Source organism: Rhopalosiphum padi, chromosome 1 (assembly GCF_020882245.1).
Source record: "Rhopalosiphum padi isolate XX-2018 chromosome 1, ASM2088224v1, whole genome shotgun sequence".
In the NCBI taxonomy this organism is placed as follows: domain Eukaryota; kingdom Metazoa; phylum Arthropoda; class Insecta; order Hemiptera; family Aphididae; genus Rhopalosiphum; species Rhopalosiphum padi.
The window spans coordinates 80839255-80857918 of record NC_083597.1 but is presented as its reverse complement, the minus strand read 5'-3'; the positions used below and the strand labels follow the sequence as shown (position 1 = coordinate 80857918).

General features: G+C 25.9%; 1 protein-coding gene across 1 annotated transcript in view; it reads right to left on the bottom strand.

The window, feature by feature from the left end:
- Positions 1-18664, bottom strand: part of LOC132928143 (LON peptidase N-terminal domain and RING finger protein 2) — a 44061-nt gene that overhangs the window by 15369 nt on the left and 10028 nt on the right. The window contains exon 3 of the mRNA XM_060992655.1: positions 31-149. Within this exon, the coding sequence (XP_060848638.1) occupies positions 31-149 (119 nt within the window). The remainder of the gene's footprint in view (positions 1-30; positions 150-18664) is intronic.

Sequence of the window (18664 nt, the reverse complement as noted above, 5' to 3'; positions counted from 1 at the left end):
AAAAACAAGTAAAAAAGTAAAAAAACGTACTTTGGACCACTTTGGTTTTATTTGGACTACACGGACAGCGTCCAAAAGAGCGTTTTCATTGAGTCCGAGTTTAAGCAGCGTTCTCGATCTAACGTTTAATAAATCATAATTTTCGCCTCCTGAAAAACAACGACAACTAATTGAGTTTTTACGTTCATATATATGTTAATAGAAATGTATTATATATAAATCATAATATTTTGTGAAGTGAATAATAATACATGATAATAAAATAATGTATAAAATGTTTATATATATATTAGTGTTAATTGTTCTAAAAATCCATCAACTAAATGGTAAGTCAATATTACCTTTAATCATTTAATATATATATATACTTATGTTATTTATAGGTACATACAAGAATAGGCATGGGGAGACTTCTAGAAAAACCACTCCAAACCTTAGGCATTTCGCTTTGCTATGTAGGCCTACTGCCTAGGAAAGAAGACCTATTGAAAACCAGGATAGGAAGCATCAGATGTTGCAGTATACTATCCGGAGAGCTGAACGTTGCTCCATTGTTGTTTATTTATTATATCATAATATATATATAGAATACAGATGTTATAATATGTAAGGTCTGATCACCATGAGATTTTATATAATTTTCTTATTGTTATTATTATAATTATTATTGTCAAATTAACGATTCAACTGAGGTAGTAGTAATAATGGTAAGTGGTTCCTGTCTCAGTTGTGATACCACTTTAAAAAAAAGATACACAATTAACGTAGGCTATTAAATGTTCACTAACTGTTATTGACCATAATAGATTATTTTGTCATAATACTCATTAAGTGAAGTTATATTTGTTGAAAAATGCGGTCTCGTGTAAATGGAAAATTGTTGTTTTAAAATTGTTCACCTACCAAATATTTAACCTATAGGTACTAATTAATACTGATATAATAACTAATTTTATATCATCAAAATAGTCTAAAAAAAATAAATACAATTCGTTTTATAAATATAGTACCTACCTATCTAAATACCAAGTAAAAACTTCATTATGTTTCAATTTAGTTTTAAAAATAATAAGTAATAACATTAAATATTGCTTGTCGTAATCGTATATTAACTTCCAATATTATACAACAACGATTTACTTTGACACATTGCCACATTACAATTTTAATAATTAATACATGATTTAGTCGATATTTTTTCGTTGACGATTTTAATTAAAATTCCACCTAAATGTCTTCATTAAATATACATCAAGGCATCAAAGTCGGCATGAAAACTGGTCAGTCCAAAATAATAGTTTTGAGCCATTTCTAGTTTTGACAAATATATTTTATATTATATGCAACGTGTTAAATTCAACATGTATAATTATACTCAATATATACGCAGTAATTATATGCTTTTACATCAATGATGATAATTTAAAACGACTCGTGCACTCTAAACACTTAATAGCCTATTATAACATTTATAACATAAATCAACAAATTCTTATCTCGAAAAGGGACTTTACGCCCTAAAATACACCTAATTTAGTAATTTGACATATTATACGTATGTACCTATCTACGCGATAAACAATTACTAAATATGTATTAAAAAAAGTTTTTCATTTAAGAAAATTTTTTCAATTTTAATATTTATAGCCCATCTGTGCCAAAATAAAAAGGTACATTTTTTCCGACCGCCTATTTGCGCCAAATTAACCTGCGTTATAAAATGATTTTAAATAATAATAATCAATTAAATGTATATACCTATTATTTAATATTACAATATAACTATAATACAAATTGACAATTTTTTTCATATAACTGTTAGTAATAATCAATTATACAATTTTTTTTCTTCAAATTATAGACTATTAAAAATAACGATTGGTTATTTTACTTATTTTGCACCTATTTTAACTATTTTATAATATTAATATTAAAAAATATTTAGTTGATTACTATTATCATAAATAACTACTATACAACTAAGGTAAATTTGGCGGTCGGAAAAGCCGTACCTTTATTTTTTTTTTGCGCAAATGGACCTAAATTGTAAACCTAAATTTACGCGTGATTGAGGAAAAAGGGGCTGCATTTGGCCCATAGGTACACTTGAGTATTATCTAAATTGTACTGAAAATATTATCGAACAACGATGTCATAATGACGCGTTCAAATCATATTAAATGCCAGTTGCGTGGTGAACGACATTTGACTAATGCAATATGCAATTGATCAGTCCTAGAGATTTATATTGAATTTAAAAATTTAAATTTGTGTGGATGAGTATATAATTAATTATCATTGTATTTTTTTATACTAAATTGTCGATAACCTGCTATATCTTTCAACGAAAATTCTAAATTAGCTTACAGTTTCAAATAAAATAGGGAGTAGTGAGTGGTTCGTTTTTTAAATACTTTGCTTAGAATTTCAAATATGCTTGTCACGCCATTGTTAAAATCCTACATATATTAGATTTTATTTGGTGTAAAACCATGTTATATCCACTGTTGTTATTTTCTAAACAAATTCACAATTAAACCATATCAAATGGAATGGAATAATTGCTACTAATATAAAATATAATAATAACAGCGTATATTATAAGCCTTTTAAATGTTATCACATAACAGTTACATAATGTGTTATTTTTCGACGATAATACGTTTTATGAGTTAAAAATCCCATTACAGTTTTACTATTCACATTTTAAAACGTTATAAGTCATAACTCTTAAGAAAACTAACTTTTATTAAAATATATTGTTCATACTTTGCAATACGAATATTGTCCTCTAATAATTATGACATTAACCACGTACTAAGGTTAATACGTATATTATAACATTAAATCGGTAGTGTATTCGCGTCGTATCAATCTTATTTTAATTAATGGAAGTTATTATTTGTTGCGTGAAAACTGTTTAAACATAATTAATAATTATATAACATGGGTTAATACCATAATATGCACAAGGTAAAAAAACCGTTTAACTGATTGTTAGTCTCAGTCGACTAATCAACATAATGCGAATGAGTCAATTTATAACATGGGTCATAAAGTGATATATATAATATACTAATAACATCACTTTAAACGTTTTTCGACATACGCGTACTAAGCAAGTGCTTGTCTCTAAAATAGGCAAATAAATATAATTCAATATTACTGGGTGACAGAGGGAATAAGCGATATTAGGTATTTAGAATATTATAAGTTGTAACAGCTCTAATATTCATATATTATGTTTTTATAACAGATGAAAATATTAATAATATTATAATATCTATTGTATACCGTTGATATTTTTATGAAATAAATTATTTTGTCGAGACTCCTCCCGTCCAACACAATCGTAAAAATCCGTGGTCCCCGAAAAACTGCTCAACGCAGGCAATAATACTTTTATTATTATTATTATTATTATTATTATTTAGTCTTCAGTTTTTACGTATAACAACGCTTGTGTAGCGTTTAGGTATATAATATACTACTTTATTACTATTATTATTATTATTATTGTTACCGTCATCGTACATACAATACATAATGCGGTAAAAATGTCCCGACCGCCAGAGGTTTACCTAAGGTTTTACATAATAAGAATAAGAATATTATTATATATTGGTACCAAGTTTGTCAATGACGCAATTGCCTCGCGTATACAAACGACGACGGTACCTGCCTGCCTGTCTGTATCGACGCCCTCTAGTGGATTGCGCCAACCCGTGTTATCCAACAAAACCTCCTTGTTATGTTGTATTTTTTTTTTCGTTTTAGTGTTACTCAAACTTACATAACCCTATCCCGGTCTCTCGGTAAGTATACCATCTTATGTAAAAAAATCAAATACCCAACAAAATTATAACATCACGTGGTACCCCTCGACCACGGCGGATATATAATATAATATCGAATTAGTCGGTAATAATATTATAACCTATTATATTATAAACTTTTTATTATTATTTTTTTTCCAACTGTACACAATAATATCGTTTACATCTTTTATCTGTTAACAGTATAATAATAAACAGGATTTACACACATTTTAAATTGTAAAATATGCACTTGAAAAACACAAAATATGCAAAATAATTTTTAAATATTTTGCAATTTAATTTGTACGTATATTGTATAATTTTTATTATTTTAAATTTACAGATATTTATTAATTAATTATCAGTTTTATCAGTTTATCATAAAATCATTAAAATACATAATTCGCTATAAAAATAATATTACATAATTTATGTACTACTTATACCTATATGTTATAACGTAAATTATCTACATCTATTTATGTATTATTTAGTTATAAAAGCAAGACATTAATGAAGAAAAAATGATTATTGATATACAATATTTATGATAAAAAAAATATGCAATTTTAACGTTATTGGAAAAACAATAATTACCTATCGATAGTACTTTCCATGTTGGTATTGGTTAAGTTATAACGACGGTTTAAAGTTTAAACAAAATATACGTAGACAAACCGTGTTCTCCATCAACGTTCTCAACTTGGTGAATTTTAGAACATTCTTTTAACAATTTAAAAATTTTATAAAATTTGTAACTTATTCAAAAATGTCTAAGTTTCTATACGTAAAACCTGAAGTCTCGCGTTTTCAAAATATTATCAACAATAATTGAAAATTTGTTAGTTTGTTTTTTTTATTTAGTTAAATACTTTTAGTTTATAACGCTTTTGACAGCATTAACTTGTAGATTTTGAATTACATCTTTAAAATCACCGAAATTATTATATGCATAAAATATTACCAATTTTAGGCACCCCACCATATTATTATATGTTGAAGCGGTAATAGATTATTAGGTAACATTTTATGATATAATTGAATTCTATAAGAGGCTTTCAAAAATATATTTTTTCCGTTGTCAATTAAATCATTAAAATCATAAAAAATATTTATAATCTTTTAAGCGATACGATGAATCTCATGCGCAATAAATACACGAATGTAATATTATATTATTTTTAAAAGTATTTTAAAATAAATTCGTACCTATACAAAATTATGAAATAAAATTAAAACAATTATATGTATAGATAATATGCAAAACGCGAGTTTTAATGAAAAATTTGCACTTACACTCAAAATATGCAAAATAAAAATTTGTAATATTCTTTATTTAAGTATGATATTTAAAAATCCATTTACTGCATGTAATTGCTTCTAAAGATATAAACATATATTATATGTAAAATTCGGTCTCTAATAAGAATAAGAATACATAATCGGCACTGTAATATTTTGACATATAACATAACAGCCAAGCTAATAGGTAGAATATTATACGCACGAATAATTTCGTTTTGCGTTCGGCACAATAAATATGTAACATCTATCACTTATATTATATTATATATAAACCTATTATATGTATATACGTAACACTACGCACTGCAATTGTGAATTAATTATTTAACGATGTTATATATCATAATAAATATTATCACATGTTGTCACGTAGATAATTTTAATTTTAATGAACCGTACATAACATTGCCTATTTGGCATTTGTACACACAAACTACCGACCTATATTAGGTATAACGCAAAGGTACATAATGACGTATATTATACAGTATACAATAATGATCGTCGATTGATTATCACACGTTATCATTTTGACACGCACGATAAATATCCTAAAATTAATGAAGAACGTACACTGATAAAACACTCACAAACCACTGTACATGGAAAACTATTAACTGTTTTCGTTCAGTGTAGTGCAGTTATCAATGACAACGACAGATAGATGGCCAAAAAAAAACTTCCTATAGAATAAATATTGTTAAAAGTAACAAAACGAGATTTATTATTTTTTTTTTGGGGCAAGTTTTGTCGAATGCTTTGGAAAGTTGTAATATTATTGTATTGTTATTGTTAGTACTTAGTGAACACATAAACATCATGTTACAAGTATAATAATATTATTGTATCGTATACTCATATAATGAGTATAATTTGTAATTTATACATTGTACGTAATAAAACGATAGTAGGTATACAGTATACACCTACTTTGGTTTTGCGTAAAAATTATTACAATATTCGTACTATACGACTAGTGAGTGGGAACCAAATTTTGCAACTTACGCTGAACTTCGGCGACTCCGCGAATTAAAAAACTATTATATGCATAGTGTATTTTGTGTATTATATTTCACAGGGCAAACGCGTTTCGTGTACGCGATAATATTATCGGTAACTGTATCGACTATATTTCCGATGTGTATAAGGCGACGAACCTGTTGCCACAACCGTTGACGGATCGCACACACAGATTTTCGCATAGGTGTAGGTTGGTAAGTAGGTAGATACTAGATATACGTGTGTATAATATTTTATACCCGCTAAACTTGCCCTTGAGTCCAACCGACCGTGAAAAATCAGTCATGCTGCCGATAACGTCAATGTAATTTATACATACAGTGTGTCTCCTATTTCCTAATAAGCGTCGATTTATCCACGTCAATAAATGTAATGTCTTCTAATCAATATTTTTGAAATATAATTTAGGATTTCAGAAAACTGTAACTACGTATAAATTGGAGGGCAACAGTATTAACCAATCATTGGTTTACATACATGAACTTAAAATTCTCGTGTTTTTTTATAAAATTCCAAGATAAACAATTTACAGAATTAATTTATGTCATATACGTTTTAAAACCTGAGTATATATAAATAGAAACACCCTATGCTATTATAAATTCAATAAAATATAGAATATTATTATATAATATATACTACTATTATTATTAAGTATACGTGTATATATTTGCATCATATTATGTACAACGTATTTTGTATTTACACATTATATTATATGCACACGTGCTATGGGTTTCAGATAGAAATTTTGAGAACGAAAACAACGTGATTATAAGTGCGTATATTATTAGTTTTATTTTCCTTATTTAACGCGTTATTTTTCCGTGTATACAATTATAGAAGAGATCAATGCGGTCATCGACTTTTATAGTATTTAACATATTTATTCATTTGTTAGAGGCCAAAATGTATCCTTGTTTTGGCCAATAAATATTTAGTACGATAATATACAATTTAATTTTAATTATCAATTATCTTCTTTGAACGCAAATAATGAATAGCAGTGGGGATAAAAACGACAACGCCCGGTACAATGTTCTATAATAATATCATCTATTAATATTAAACATAGTACATACTATATAAAAATATTTTTATTTGCCAAATCTAACAAATTTATTTTCTTGGGTTATGATTTTAAGTTTTAAAATATAACATCTACAATATACGTCTAATACAAAGTGTTTTTGTTTCTTCGTGAATACCCACCCTGCAGTTTGTATGTAGCATAATGTATACATTGACACTCACTACATAAAATATTTATAATTAATATACCACAACAAAAACAACAATTGTATTTAAAGTTTATGTAAACAAAAGTATTACCAAAGAACAATAATCTTTTATTCATCATAATCATTTTCCAAAAATATATTTAAAAAATTTAAAATATTAATCAATTATAGCAAATATGTTATATTGAAGAGTACATGATGAACTCAGTGTGAGATACCTATGTGTAATAATTTATCATATGAATGTGAAAATCCAGTAGGCTTGAATCTTGAATTAAAATTAAAAACATCCAGTAAAGTGGATTTATAATCGAATTCTCTATCTCCCTAAATAAATCGACATAATAGTATATATTATAATATAACTGCGGTTAGGTTGTGATTTTGACATTTATTAGTACTTACATTTAAATATTGGTATATCATGATTTAAAAGGTATACCCATGTGTGAAAACCGGTATACTCGTAAACAGTGCAGTCGTGCAGAATGTTAGAACTGATCTCTTAAATATAATATTATACAGTATACACGTTAAGAAAATTAATAGTATCGTTATTATTTCTATTAATTATTACGCATTATAATTTATAAAGTTTATAATTATGCTGTACAAGAAGAGCGACAACAGCTGATCGGTAAACAAATTGAGTGAAAGCCATGCGGCGGCGATGACCTGGATGTCAAGGTACGCATACATAAAATAAAATACAAAAAATTCACGCTTTCGGCCAACGTTGACCCGAATAAAACTACAAAATAAAATATGTACTAGTTGTACTACGTATTTTTCTTCCGCTTTAACCCGCGTTTTTCTTTATTCAAGATATTATACATAGCAGCCAGCAGATAGTTTAGTTTATGCATGCATACTACATATATATTACAAATATTATATGCACTAAGAAGATAGGTATTGAGAGTAATCAGTGGTTGTCTAGGATTTTTTTTAAGAATAGCACATAACTCAATTCCTTTAAGCAATTTGAAAAGGGAAAGACAGAAATATACTCGTAGTATATTATAATTTTATAACATAATCAACCAACTATAGCTAGGTACCTATATAAATTTCTATACCAGTTTTCTAAATGTGATTATGAAATAATGTGACTTATATAAATTGTTATAATGTTGTTTTTACTTGTACAATATTTGATTATCGCATTAGAGATGTATATTAAGATTTACAGATTAAAGAACTGCTCTAAGAGGATCTCGAATTTTTGGGATGCGGCCTTTGACTGAAGTTATGAGATGATAACTAATCTAGACGGTCGTCTGCAGTATATAATATAAAATAATTCTTTATATTAAAGATAATGTCAATATAAATACGTCGTTCTCTCGGCAAAGTAAATCGTCGTCTCAGGGACGACGGTATTTTTTTCTCTTTTCGACCAATGCATCGACATTTTTTTCCGTACCCAACTAAGTTATGTAGACATGCAAACAATAAGAGACAGACCATACGCACGTTCGCCAGTGTCGTCGCACGTATATATGTATATAGTAAGTACATATGATTGGTGGACTGCACAAGGACAATCGATGTCGATCTTAGTGTCAGAATATTATATATATATTAAACATTTACCTCTAGTAAACACTGCATAACATAACTATTTTATTATTATTGTTATTAATTGTTTACCTATATATATATAGATAGATAATGGGTAAAGGGTCCAGCCTCTACAGCTGCCGAGAGCATAAAATCCAAATAAGAATACATATACATTAAACATTGCAGTAGCTTATACATTATGACGTAGGTAGCAAGTATACCATATATCTATTATTACAACAACACCGTCACGCACATGAATTCTGAGCGAGCACACAAGTCGTAGTTACCCGCGCACCACCTCTCTGTATGTAATATTAGTGTTATATAACACCGTTTAATTTTCTCTGGAGGTCTCCATGCGATTCGTGTGTTCCGTTTAAGGCGTGTAATTAGATGTTATTGTTTCACTGACAACACCGTGTATAACACAACATCAAATAATATTATGTTTATTATTTATTTCCTACGATATGCTATTACAATCGGTATGAAACCGTTCAAAAAATGACGTTATACGATATCTATACCTATTGAAAATATATTTTTGGGCAAACAAGCACACTATGCTTTATAAACAAAATAATATCAATAAGTTGATATATGCGTAAACATTAAACACACATAGACAAATCTGAAAAGTTTATAAATTTATAATAAACAATAAGTATGTAATAAGTAGTAGGTAATAATTATATTGTATATAGGAAGTACTACTAACAGCTGATTTAATACATTGCTTAATATGCCCCGATTAATTCGTCCGTTTTATATTTTACATATCACAATTTCATATTATATAATTTGTCATGTTATAATCGCATTATAATATGATGATCAAATAATTAGGTCTCTATATTGTTTCGAAAAAATTATTCATCCGTAAAGCACATTTCTGTTTCGTGGACTACGGTCATATAAGGCAACAATAAAATAGTATTCTATAACCTATATCTCGAATTTATACGTTATACTGATATAGGAGGCCCACAAGATGACTCCAACAAAATAATTTTAATACTAAATTAAAAAATAATTATTGGTGTGTGCCCTTATAAAGTTATAACTACCTAATCCAGTTGTAGTCTTACAGTATATGCATATATATTTATGATGTACAAGTTAAAATATCAACAAAAAGAAAATCCTGCAAATTGTATATCATTTTGTAGGACAGTTCATACTATTACGCGCACATTCAAGATTATACATCGCGTACCTAAACGTCCTAAACATATGCAATCCGAAAAATTGATTAAAATGTGTGAGTATGATATTATGTAGGTATAATATAGGTATATATTAATATAGTTTATAGTATCTAGAATATTAAAATATTTTTTTTACATCGTTATTTGTACAACACGTTTTTAATTATATATATTAGGCCACCGTACATACATAGCTTACGTAGCTTAAGTAAACAATATAATATTTGAATTTGGCGCTTTCATATCTCATGTATGGTCTGCTCGCCAACTGATACATTTTTATATAGGTTTTAGACCTATAATTACCGCAACTACTAAACTAAATTGCATTTAAATAAAATGTGTATGTGAGTACTTAGGAACGTATATGTAATGTAACAATATATTGTATACTATAATATAACTATTACGCTGTACATAAGTAAGATTAACACAGGTAGAACAATACAGCATGTACCGTACACGTAATACGTATATACTAAGTCGTAGCGATAATCGATACACAATGACCGAGGAAAATCTTAATCTTTGAATTATGAATAGATATAAAATATTAAGCAGTATAGGTTAATAGTAAGTATATAGTTTGGGTTATATTAAAGGTTTCGCCCAAAAAACGTTACATCCGTAAATATGTTATATTATGTCACCTTTGCCAATGTCCGATCCGATTACGTGACTTATTTTTATTCGCGCAGACGAGCCTATCGGCTTTTTTGGAACTCTCGTGTATATAGGTAGGTACTACAAATAGATGTGGCGACGACGCTCTAGCACACGCGTATATAATATATACATAATATATTGTGTTAATGTATACCATTATGTATATATTATTTTATGTACAATGTATACAGTTGACACACAAAATATATTATACATAATGTGTATTATAACATGTTTACAACCTATTAATAGAGTGTTACATAAATGGGTCATTGGGAAGCGCAAGTAAGGATCACATATATTATTAGGTATTCTAGATTAGTATAGTGAACGTACAGAATACGCATGTTTTTATACAGACGCAGATCCTGAGATCTAAAATTGGGGGAGACTACATTTTTTTCTCATAAAAATAAAATTATAACTTTAGTACTTAATAAATAACATATAGACAGGATTTGTGAATAATATAAACAGAATAATTTATTATTTAAAAATGCATGGATTTTAAAACGTATGAACTATTTATTATATAAATAATTAATATATAATAAATAAAAATTGCCAGATGGGGGGGAGCAGTTACATAATAAAAGACAATAATTTTAACGTTAAACACCTCATGTAATATCGGACGATTTTTGTGACTTAAAAAAACAGTTTATGTCAAATATTGATATGATAAGTTTTGTATTTATAAATACTGAAGTTTATATTATTAGATGCCGGGATTTAGCACAAGTGCCGCCATAGATCACAATATCATTTTCCATTCGCACACACACTCAATCCTCTCCCGCTATGAAAAAAGGTTGAAAAATATTTTGCTGTCCTAGGCCCAGCCTATGCCAAAATCCGGGCCTGGTCATTATCACTAATAATGATGTAAAAGATGCCTCGTGAAATATTACTCCACATTTAAATAATATAAATAACATATAGTGCTCAAGATAACACATATATGTATACATATACTCGTAATATATATTAAGATATTTTTTAAATCTATTTGTATTTATATATTTTTTATATAAACTGCTCAAAATTCAATATATTATTATGATCAAAATTATTAAAAACTTAAAAATTACAATCATATAAAATAAGTTATCTATGTTTAAAAATTGTATTAATAATTATAGTTATTAAATTTATTATAGTACCTATTTCGAACTATGTGAAAACACGTTTTTATTTTTACTGAAAAATACAAAAACATAATAAATTCAGATCAAGATAATTATTTTTAAAACATCACCCTGTATAAGTTCGTAAACAACACCAAAACATTTAAACATATGCTACCAAATTGGGTTACACGAGAATAAAAAAAACTCGGCTGACCAGATTTAAATATATATATATATATATATCATATTATATTATATTAGCTGTGTCTATTATAATATAAGTATATATATACATATACATAACGCATACGTAAAATGGACGGCTATCTGTATAGTTTGGATGTCATAATACTATTAAAACTGGAAAAAGTTGATTCCTATAGTAGAAAAAGATTACTGAAATCGGTCTTGAAAACTTCCAACGTTGAACTATAAATACTTGTTTTGTGTTTCGGAAATTGAAAATCACGCGTTATATAATGTCTATAGCTATGCCTATAATACATGACCACGCACAATACATATATTAGTACCTATCTATATTGACCTATAACTTAAGCAAAAATTATTTTTTTAATTAATAATTATGAAAAAAAAAATTTTAAAAAGAAGATAAGTAAGTACAAATATCCACTTTGCTTTGATAGTTTAGTATTGATTGGATAGGTTACTGTACGAGTTAAAATTGAATTCAATAATTTATTTGTCGCATTCGAAAAATGATTTTGTATAGAGTCAGAAGGTTAATCAGTAGAGTAGACAGTACAGGTTAGTTGGTTCATAATACTAAATTTGATTAGTTATTAATGAATATTACTATTAGAAAATAGTGAGCATTATATTAAATGGAAAAATTATAAGAAAAAATGTAATCTAAATATTTTGAAAAAGTCATTGCAAATAGTAAAAAATTATCTATTCTCCATGAATAATTAAAATAACTAAAATCGCTATTCTCCGATTAAAGATTAAATTTCATCAACATTTAAACTTCAATTATCTATAAAAAAATATAGTTATGAAAATATTTTTTTAGATTTACGAATTTCAGTAAGAACTGAAACCAAACAAGAGAAACCTTGAAATAAATTTACAAACATTAGTTATAAAAATTAAACACTTCATAAAATTTTACTTATGAAATAATTAGCCAATTTTCATGATTTTGACGAATTTCCTATTATTTTCAAACTTTTTAACTAAAAATTTAAATGTCTATCAATAAGTACTTTAAAAATAAAATTAGTGCCAAGTGGGTACTTTGCTTTGGTATACATTAAGTGTTGGTGTATTTCACTATTATGAGCGTGTTAAATAACGGTTCTGAGCGGAAACGATGTTAGCCTTTATCACTAAGTATATTTTACAATATTTTTTTTTTGATATAGCTAAAATAAAATATACACATACTTATACCATATTATTATTAATAACGTTTTAGTCAATACCATCCTACCGTAAAACAGAGTGAATAAGTTCATGATAAAAAGTGGTTGCCGGTTGGTAATATCTTCAAATTAATCTACGTATTTTTAAAATTCATTCCTCATGATTAATAATATACGTAAAAGTGTTATGGTAAACATAGTTTCAAAACAATTATTTTAATAACTATATTGGATTTTCATATAAAAATCCCCTATTTCTTTAATAGTTATTTGTATGTTTCCGATCATAAAAGTACTGGGAATTTTTAATTTTAACCTCTCTAAATTTGTTTTCAACAACGAATCGTGTAATACACACAAAACTTACATATTTGTAAAGTCAATACATTCATTACTCCGCTCAAAATCTAAAAACTTAAATGTGTTTTAATATTTTAAAAATGTCATTGAGTATATACTACAATTAATGTTTCAAGTTTCTACAATTTAAATCTTTTGAGTCACAATAAAAAACTAAAATTAATTAAGATTAAATAAGATTAATTAAGATCCGAAATTATAAATCTGCAATATTTAACACATGGTTGTTCATTTCGCTGTATACGAATTGAGTCCGAGGATTATTTTGAGTAAAATATAATTGTATATAGTATTATTCAGTCCATCCAAACATTTACCAATTTATAAACATTTTGTTGAATGTACAATGCGAAACGTATATAAAAATTAGAAGTGTTCATACAATTAATACAAGAAATTATATAAAAGAAAAAGAAGAAGAAATCGGACATCAAATGTAGCTGTTACAATCAAACACAATAACTAGATTTGAATATATACAATGCTTATCCCATAGATTTTTACCAATAAAAAAAAATGTTTTTTTATCATTATCTATATTTATACACAACTTATTTATATTATATTATACCCCTACATAATTATATATTTATATTATAAAATATTTAAAAAAAAAAACATTTTTAACCATAACTGAAGATTTTTTTGTTACAGACTTTTGTTACAGTCCTAAGTCTGTAAAAATGGGAAGAAAATTTTTTTTTTTTTAAATTTTACGAGACTCAGTTAGTATTATACCTAAAATTTCACTGGACTCAATTGGTATATACCCTAAAATAAACCGGGATTCAATTCGTCATAAAAGATTATACTGGGATTCAGTTCATCGTTTTAATAAAAATGTAAACTTCAGAAGTTCATAAAAAATTATTGAAGACTTATTTACACTGCTTAAATATTTTGTTGATTCCAGTGTAAATAATTTACAAGGAATCTTGTATTATATTTTCAAGGTTTTTTACTCACCAAAAAAATACCTTTTTGCTTATACATCCAAAAATAACTAAAAAATAATTAGGAAATTTCAATGAGGAATTTATAAAAAAAAATACAAAAAGAGCCAAAATATTTTAAAATTTATGCTATGTATAGAAAATTCTAATACATATAAAGAATTGGTAAAATTTTAAGTGTCTACGGTTATATTTTGTTTTTAAATTACGACAAAATTAATTATATCAAAAACTGGTTTTAAGTAACAAATCCTGTTTTCCCCTACATATTTTTTATTTTGTTTTATTTTTATCAATTATTAAGAAAAATATAAGGATTATTTTACTACATTTTTTTACCCCCTCTCTTCCCAACCGAAAGTACTAACTAAACTTATTTTCCTACATGAAAATATATTAAAATTGATTATCGGAGCAAGAAAAATACTTCAAAGGTGTTGACAAACATAATAAAAAACACATTATTGTATAATCAATACATTCATCGCTCCATTCAGTATCTAAAAATATAATGCTGATTTTTATTTTTTCACTCACCCAAAAATCATGTAAAATTATAAATGTAAGAGGAGCAGAAATTAGATACTGCAGGATACCTTTAAAATTTAATAATAACCTAGTTGTTTGTTTTCTTTCCAAAAACAATTCAATAAAATAAATTAATGTGTATGGTAATAGAATCATATTTTATGAAAATAAATATTATTAACATTCGAATAAGATATATATTTGATTTATTTTCAAACTTCAATTAAATTATTTTTTTTATTATTTATTAAAACGATTTACAATCTATATAGATAATAATAATTAAATTTGATTATTAATATTGGTAAGTAAATGATAGGTTAGAATTAATAGCCAGACACTCAGCAGTATTATAACCGACAATTATACGAGTATTTAGTGTTTGAATGAAGTATTTCAATCTGTAAGATATTTCAATATTTTAATAAAATTATTATATATATATACGAGTATACGTATAACTTAAATTATACATATATATATACTTATATTTAGTCATAATGATAGTACCATGACCATCATGGCAAACATATTTCAAACTTCATATACTACCTAAGTATATTCTACTGAACTTATATTTATAATATATACATGCATGATAATATGATACAAGTGATTTCATCGCAACGCCTCAGTAAACCAAGAGTAATGTAAATTTTAACAAAATTATATTAAGTACATTGAATTTGCAGTTTGCCTCGATACGACTATTCAGTCCAAGTATTCCAAGGCTATTCTTTCAAAAAACGATGCGCGTAAATACGAAACAAATAGCTTAATATTTACCTAATCCAAATAAACACATAGGTAGGTTCATATAATATATTTAACTAGAAATATCTATTGCAATAGAAAAATATTACGAAATATAGAATAAAATCCTAATATTTTATAGCTTATTTTTTTTAAATTTAAATACTTAATCGCTCTTGTTTTGTTGATGACAATGATAATATTCTAAAACGTTTATACTAGAAGTCTTAACATTTGCTAATTTATAATAATTTGATAAATGACTTTTTATATTTATTAAGTTGCTGTATCAAAAATAACAGTTAAATATATACTGTTGGTAACTTATATTTATTTTATGTATTTCTCTCCCTTCCGAATCTATGTATAATATGTTATGGCTTATGTTATCATATCTCATACTAATGTGTTATGTCCGTATCGGTAATAGTAATTTAAATAATGTAAATTGGTTTACACAATGTTTTTACTTTAAATTATTCTCCCATGTGCATAATACTATTTAATCATGTTATTTATCTCAGAAATTTTCCGCAATATTTCATTAAAATAATTAAAATAATTTTCAGTGTGGATAATGTGAACAACAAATAAACTATAGGAATCATAAATCAATTTTTTATAGATTACTAACACAATGATTTACATCTTTATTTTTCATCAAACATTTTGTGTAATAAAAATGTATACATTGTCATATGTCATAATGGACAAAAAATAAATTAAACCAATTCGTAGATTATAACCATCGTCGATAAAAATATTATCTACAACACGAGTTAGATAATAATATTTTACGCATGTAACAGCAGTACATTTTTTTATCCACGAACAATTATATTTTGGCACATATTATTGTATAACTATAATATATATTATATTTATAGATATGTATAAGACCTTCATTTGGAACAAACATATACGCATATTCATAAAAAAATACGTATGAATCGTATGATTGACTTGGGCGTATATATACTATATTATTACGTTTGCTGATTAGTAGTTTTTTGGGTATGTTATGCATTAATAATTAATATATTGTCGTATTTAAAATACGTTCAATATTGTTGTTTACTACAATATTCAATATCTACTTTATAGGTATATTACAAATTACAATGTCACAACATTATGTGAAAAAATAAACAATTAACTAAACTAAATAAAAAACTAGTCAAAATAAATAAATTAAATTATCGAATGAACAAGGTAAATCTTTACATACTCAATGATTTAATGAAATTTCAGAAAAATATTATAAATTAAAACGTTCACATTAATTTAACAAGCAAAATTTTAGAATTGGAAATTAAAATTAAGAAAAAAATGGATAGTGTTATCTCCATACTTTTCAGCTCAATCTATGAAGTAGTATAAAATATTTATTGAAAATCTAGAGCCCTTAATGGCTTAATTTAATCTTATTTCATCTTCAGAAGATAATACTACCTCAGACATTACAAAATCTTACAAAATTATATAATGTTCGGCTGTTAAATTTTTATTGAATAAGTTTAAATGTTAAATTTATTAGATATTATTATCACCTTTGTAATTTGTAAATCATAAACTAAATCTGCACTGTTAAAAATTACTTTCAACAATAGGAAAATTGTTTTTGATGTTATTCAAGTACAGCTTAAAATTCGTTTGTGTACAAAGCTTACAAGGACACTCACTAATCATCAGTTCTATTATCATTACTCTAATTGTAATATAGATTTTATTTTGATATTCCTCTTTTAGTTTTAGATATGCTTAATAAATAATAATTCGTCAGCATTGAAAATAATATACATTTCTATATTTCGTTCCTAATTAGAAAATGCAGTTCCCATATAGTTCCCTAATTCTATTGTTCTAATCGCCATATTGTGTTGCAATTATTGTTTTTTTAATATTTTATTACAATATTAACGGCTATGAGTCATTATTCTTAATTTATACTTTATGCTAGCTTAATTTATGTAATAGCTACCTATAGTAAATTGTAAGTTTTGTTTTACGCACATATGGATATACGAATATACAGTGTACTTACTATATATTAAACTATCTTCTATACACCTATAATACCGTGTGATTATTTTAACGAACAACATTCATTATTTCAAAATCTATTAAAATTTTTAAATATTTTTTATATTATTTCCAGTCTAAATAAAACAACTTTTTAATATTTTTTATTGTGATAATTTTTCAAGTTTTTTTTACTTTTTTGAATGACAATGTACATTTTTAATTTCATATTCTGCTTCAGAATATATTTCGGAAATTTCAGAAATTCGGACTAGTAGTTTTTGAATTAAAAAAATTTAAAGTTTTAGTGAACGGAATGGAGTATTACGGGGATACTCCACAAAATACTAGTCTACTACTCCGCTCACCTGATCTTTACTTGTATGTAATTCAAAAATTACTTATCCGAATTTAAAGTTGTAAGTATCCAACTACTCCGAATATACGCTTTAGAATATGAGATTAAAAATTTATGTTTTCATCAAAAAAGTAAAAAAAATTATAACGATAAAAAATATTAAAAAATGTATAATAAAAATAATCTTATATTTTGACTGGAAATTATGTAAAAAAAAAATAGTTTTAATTAAGTTAGATTATGAAATGATGAGTAATCAATAAAAGAATCACCTTGTATAATTGTACGTTTGTACTTTATTATTATTATTATATATATATATATATATATATATATATATATATA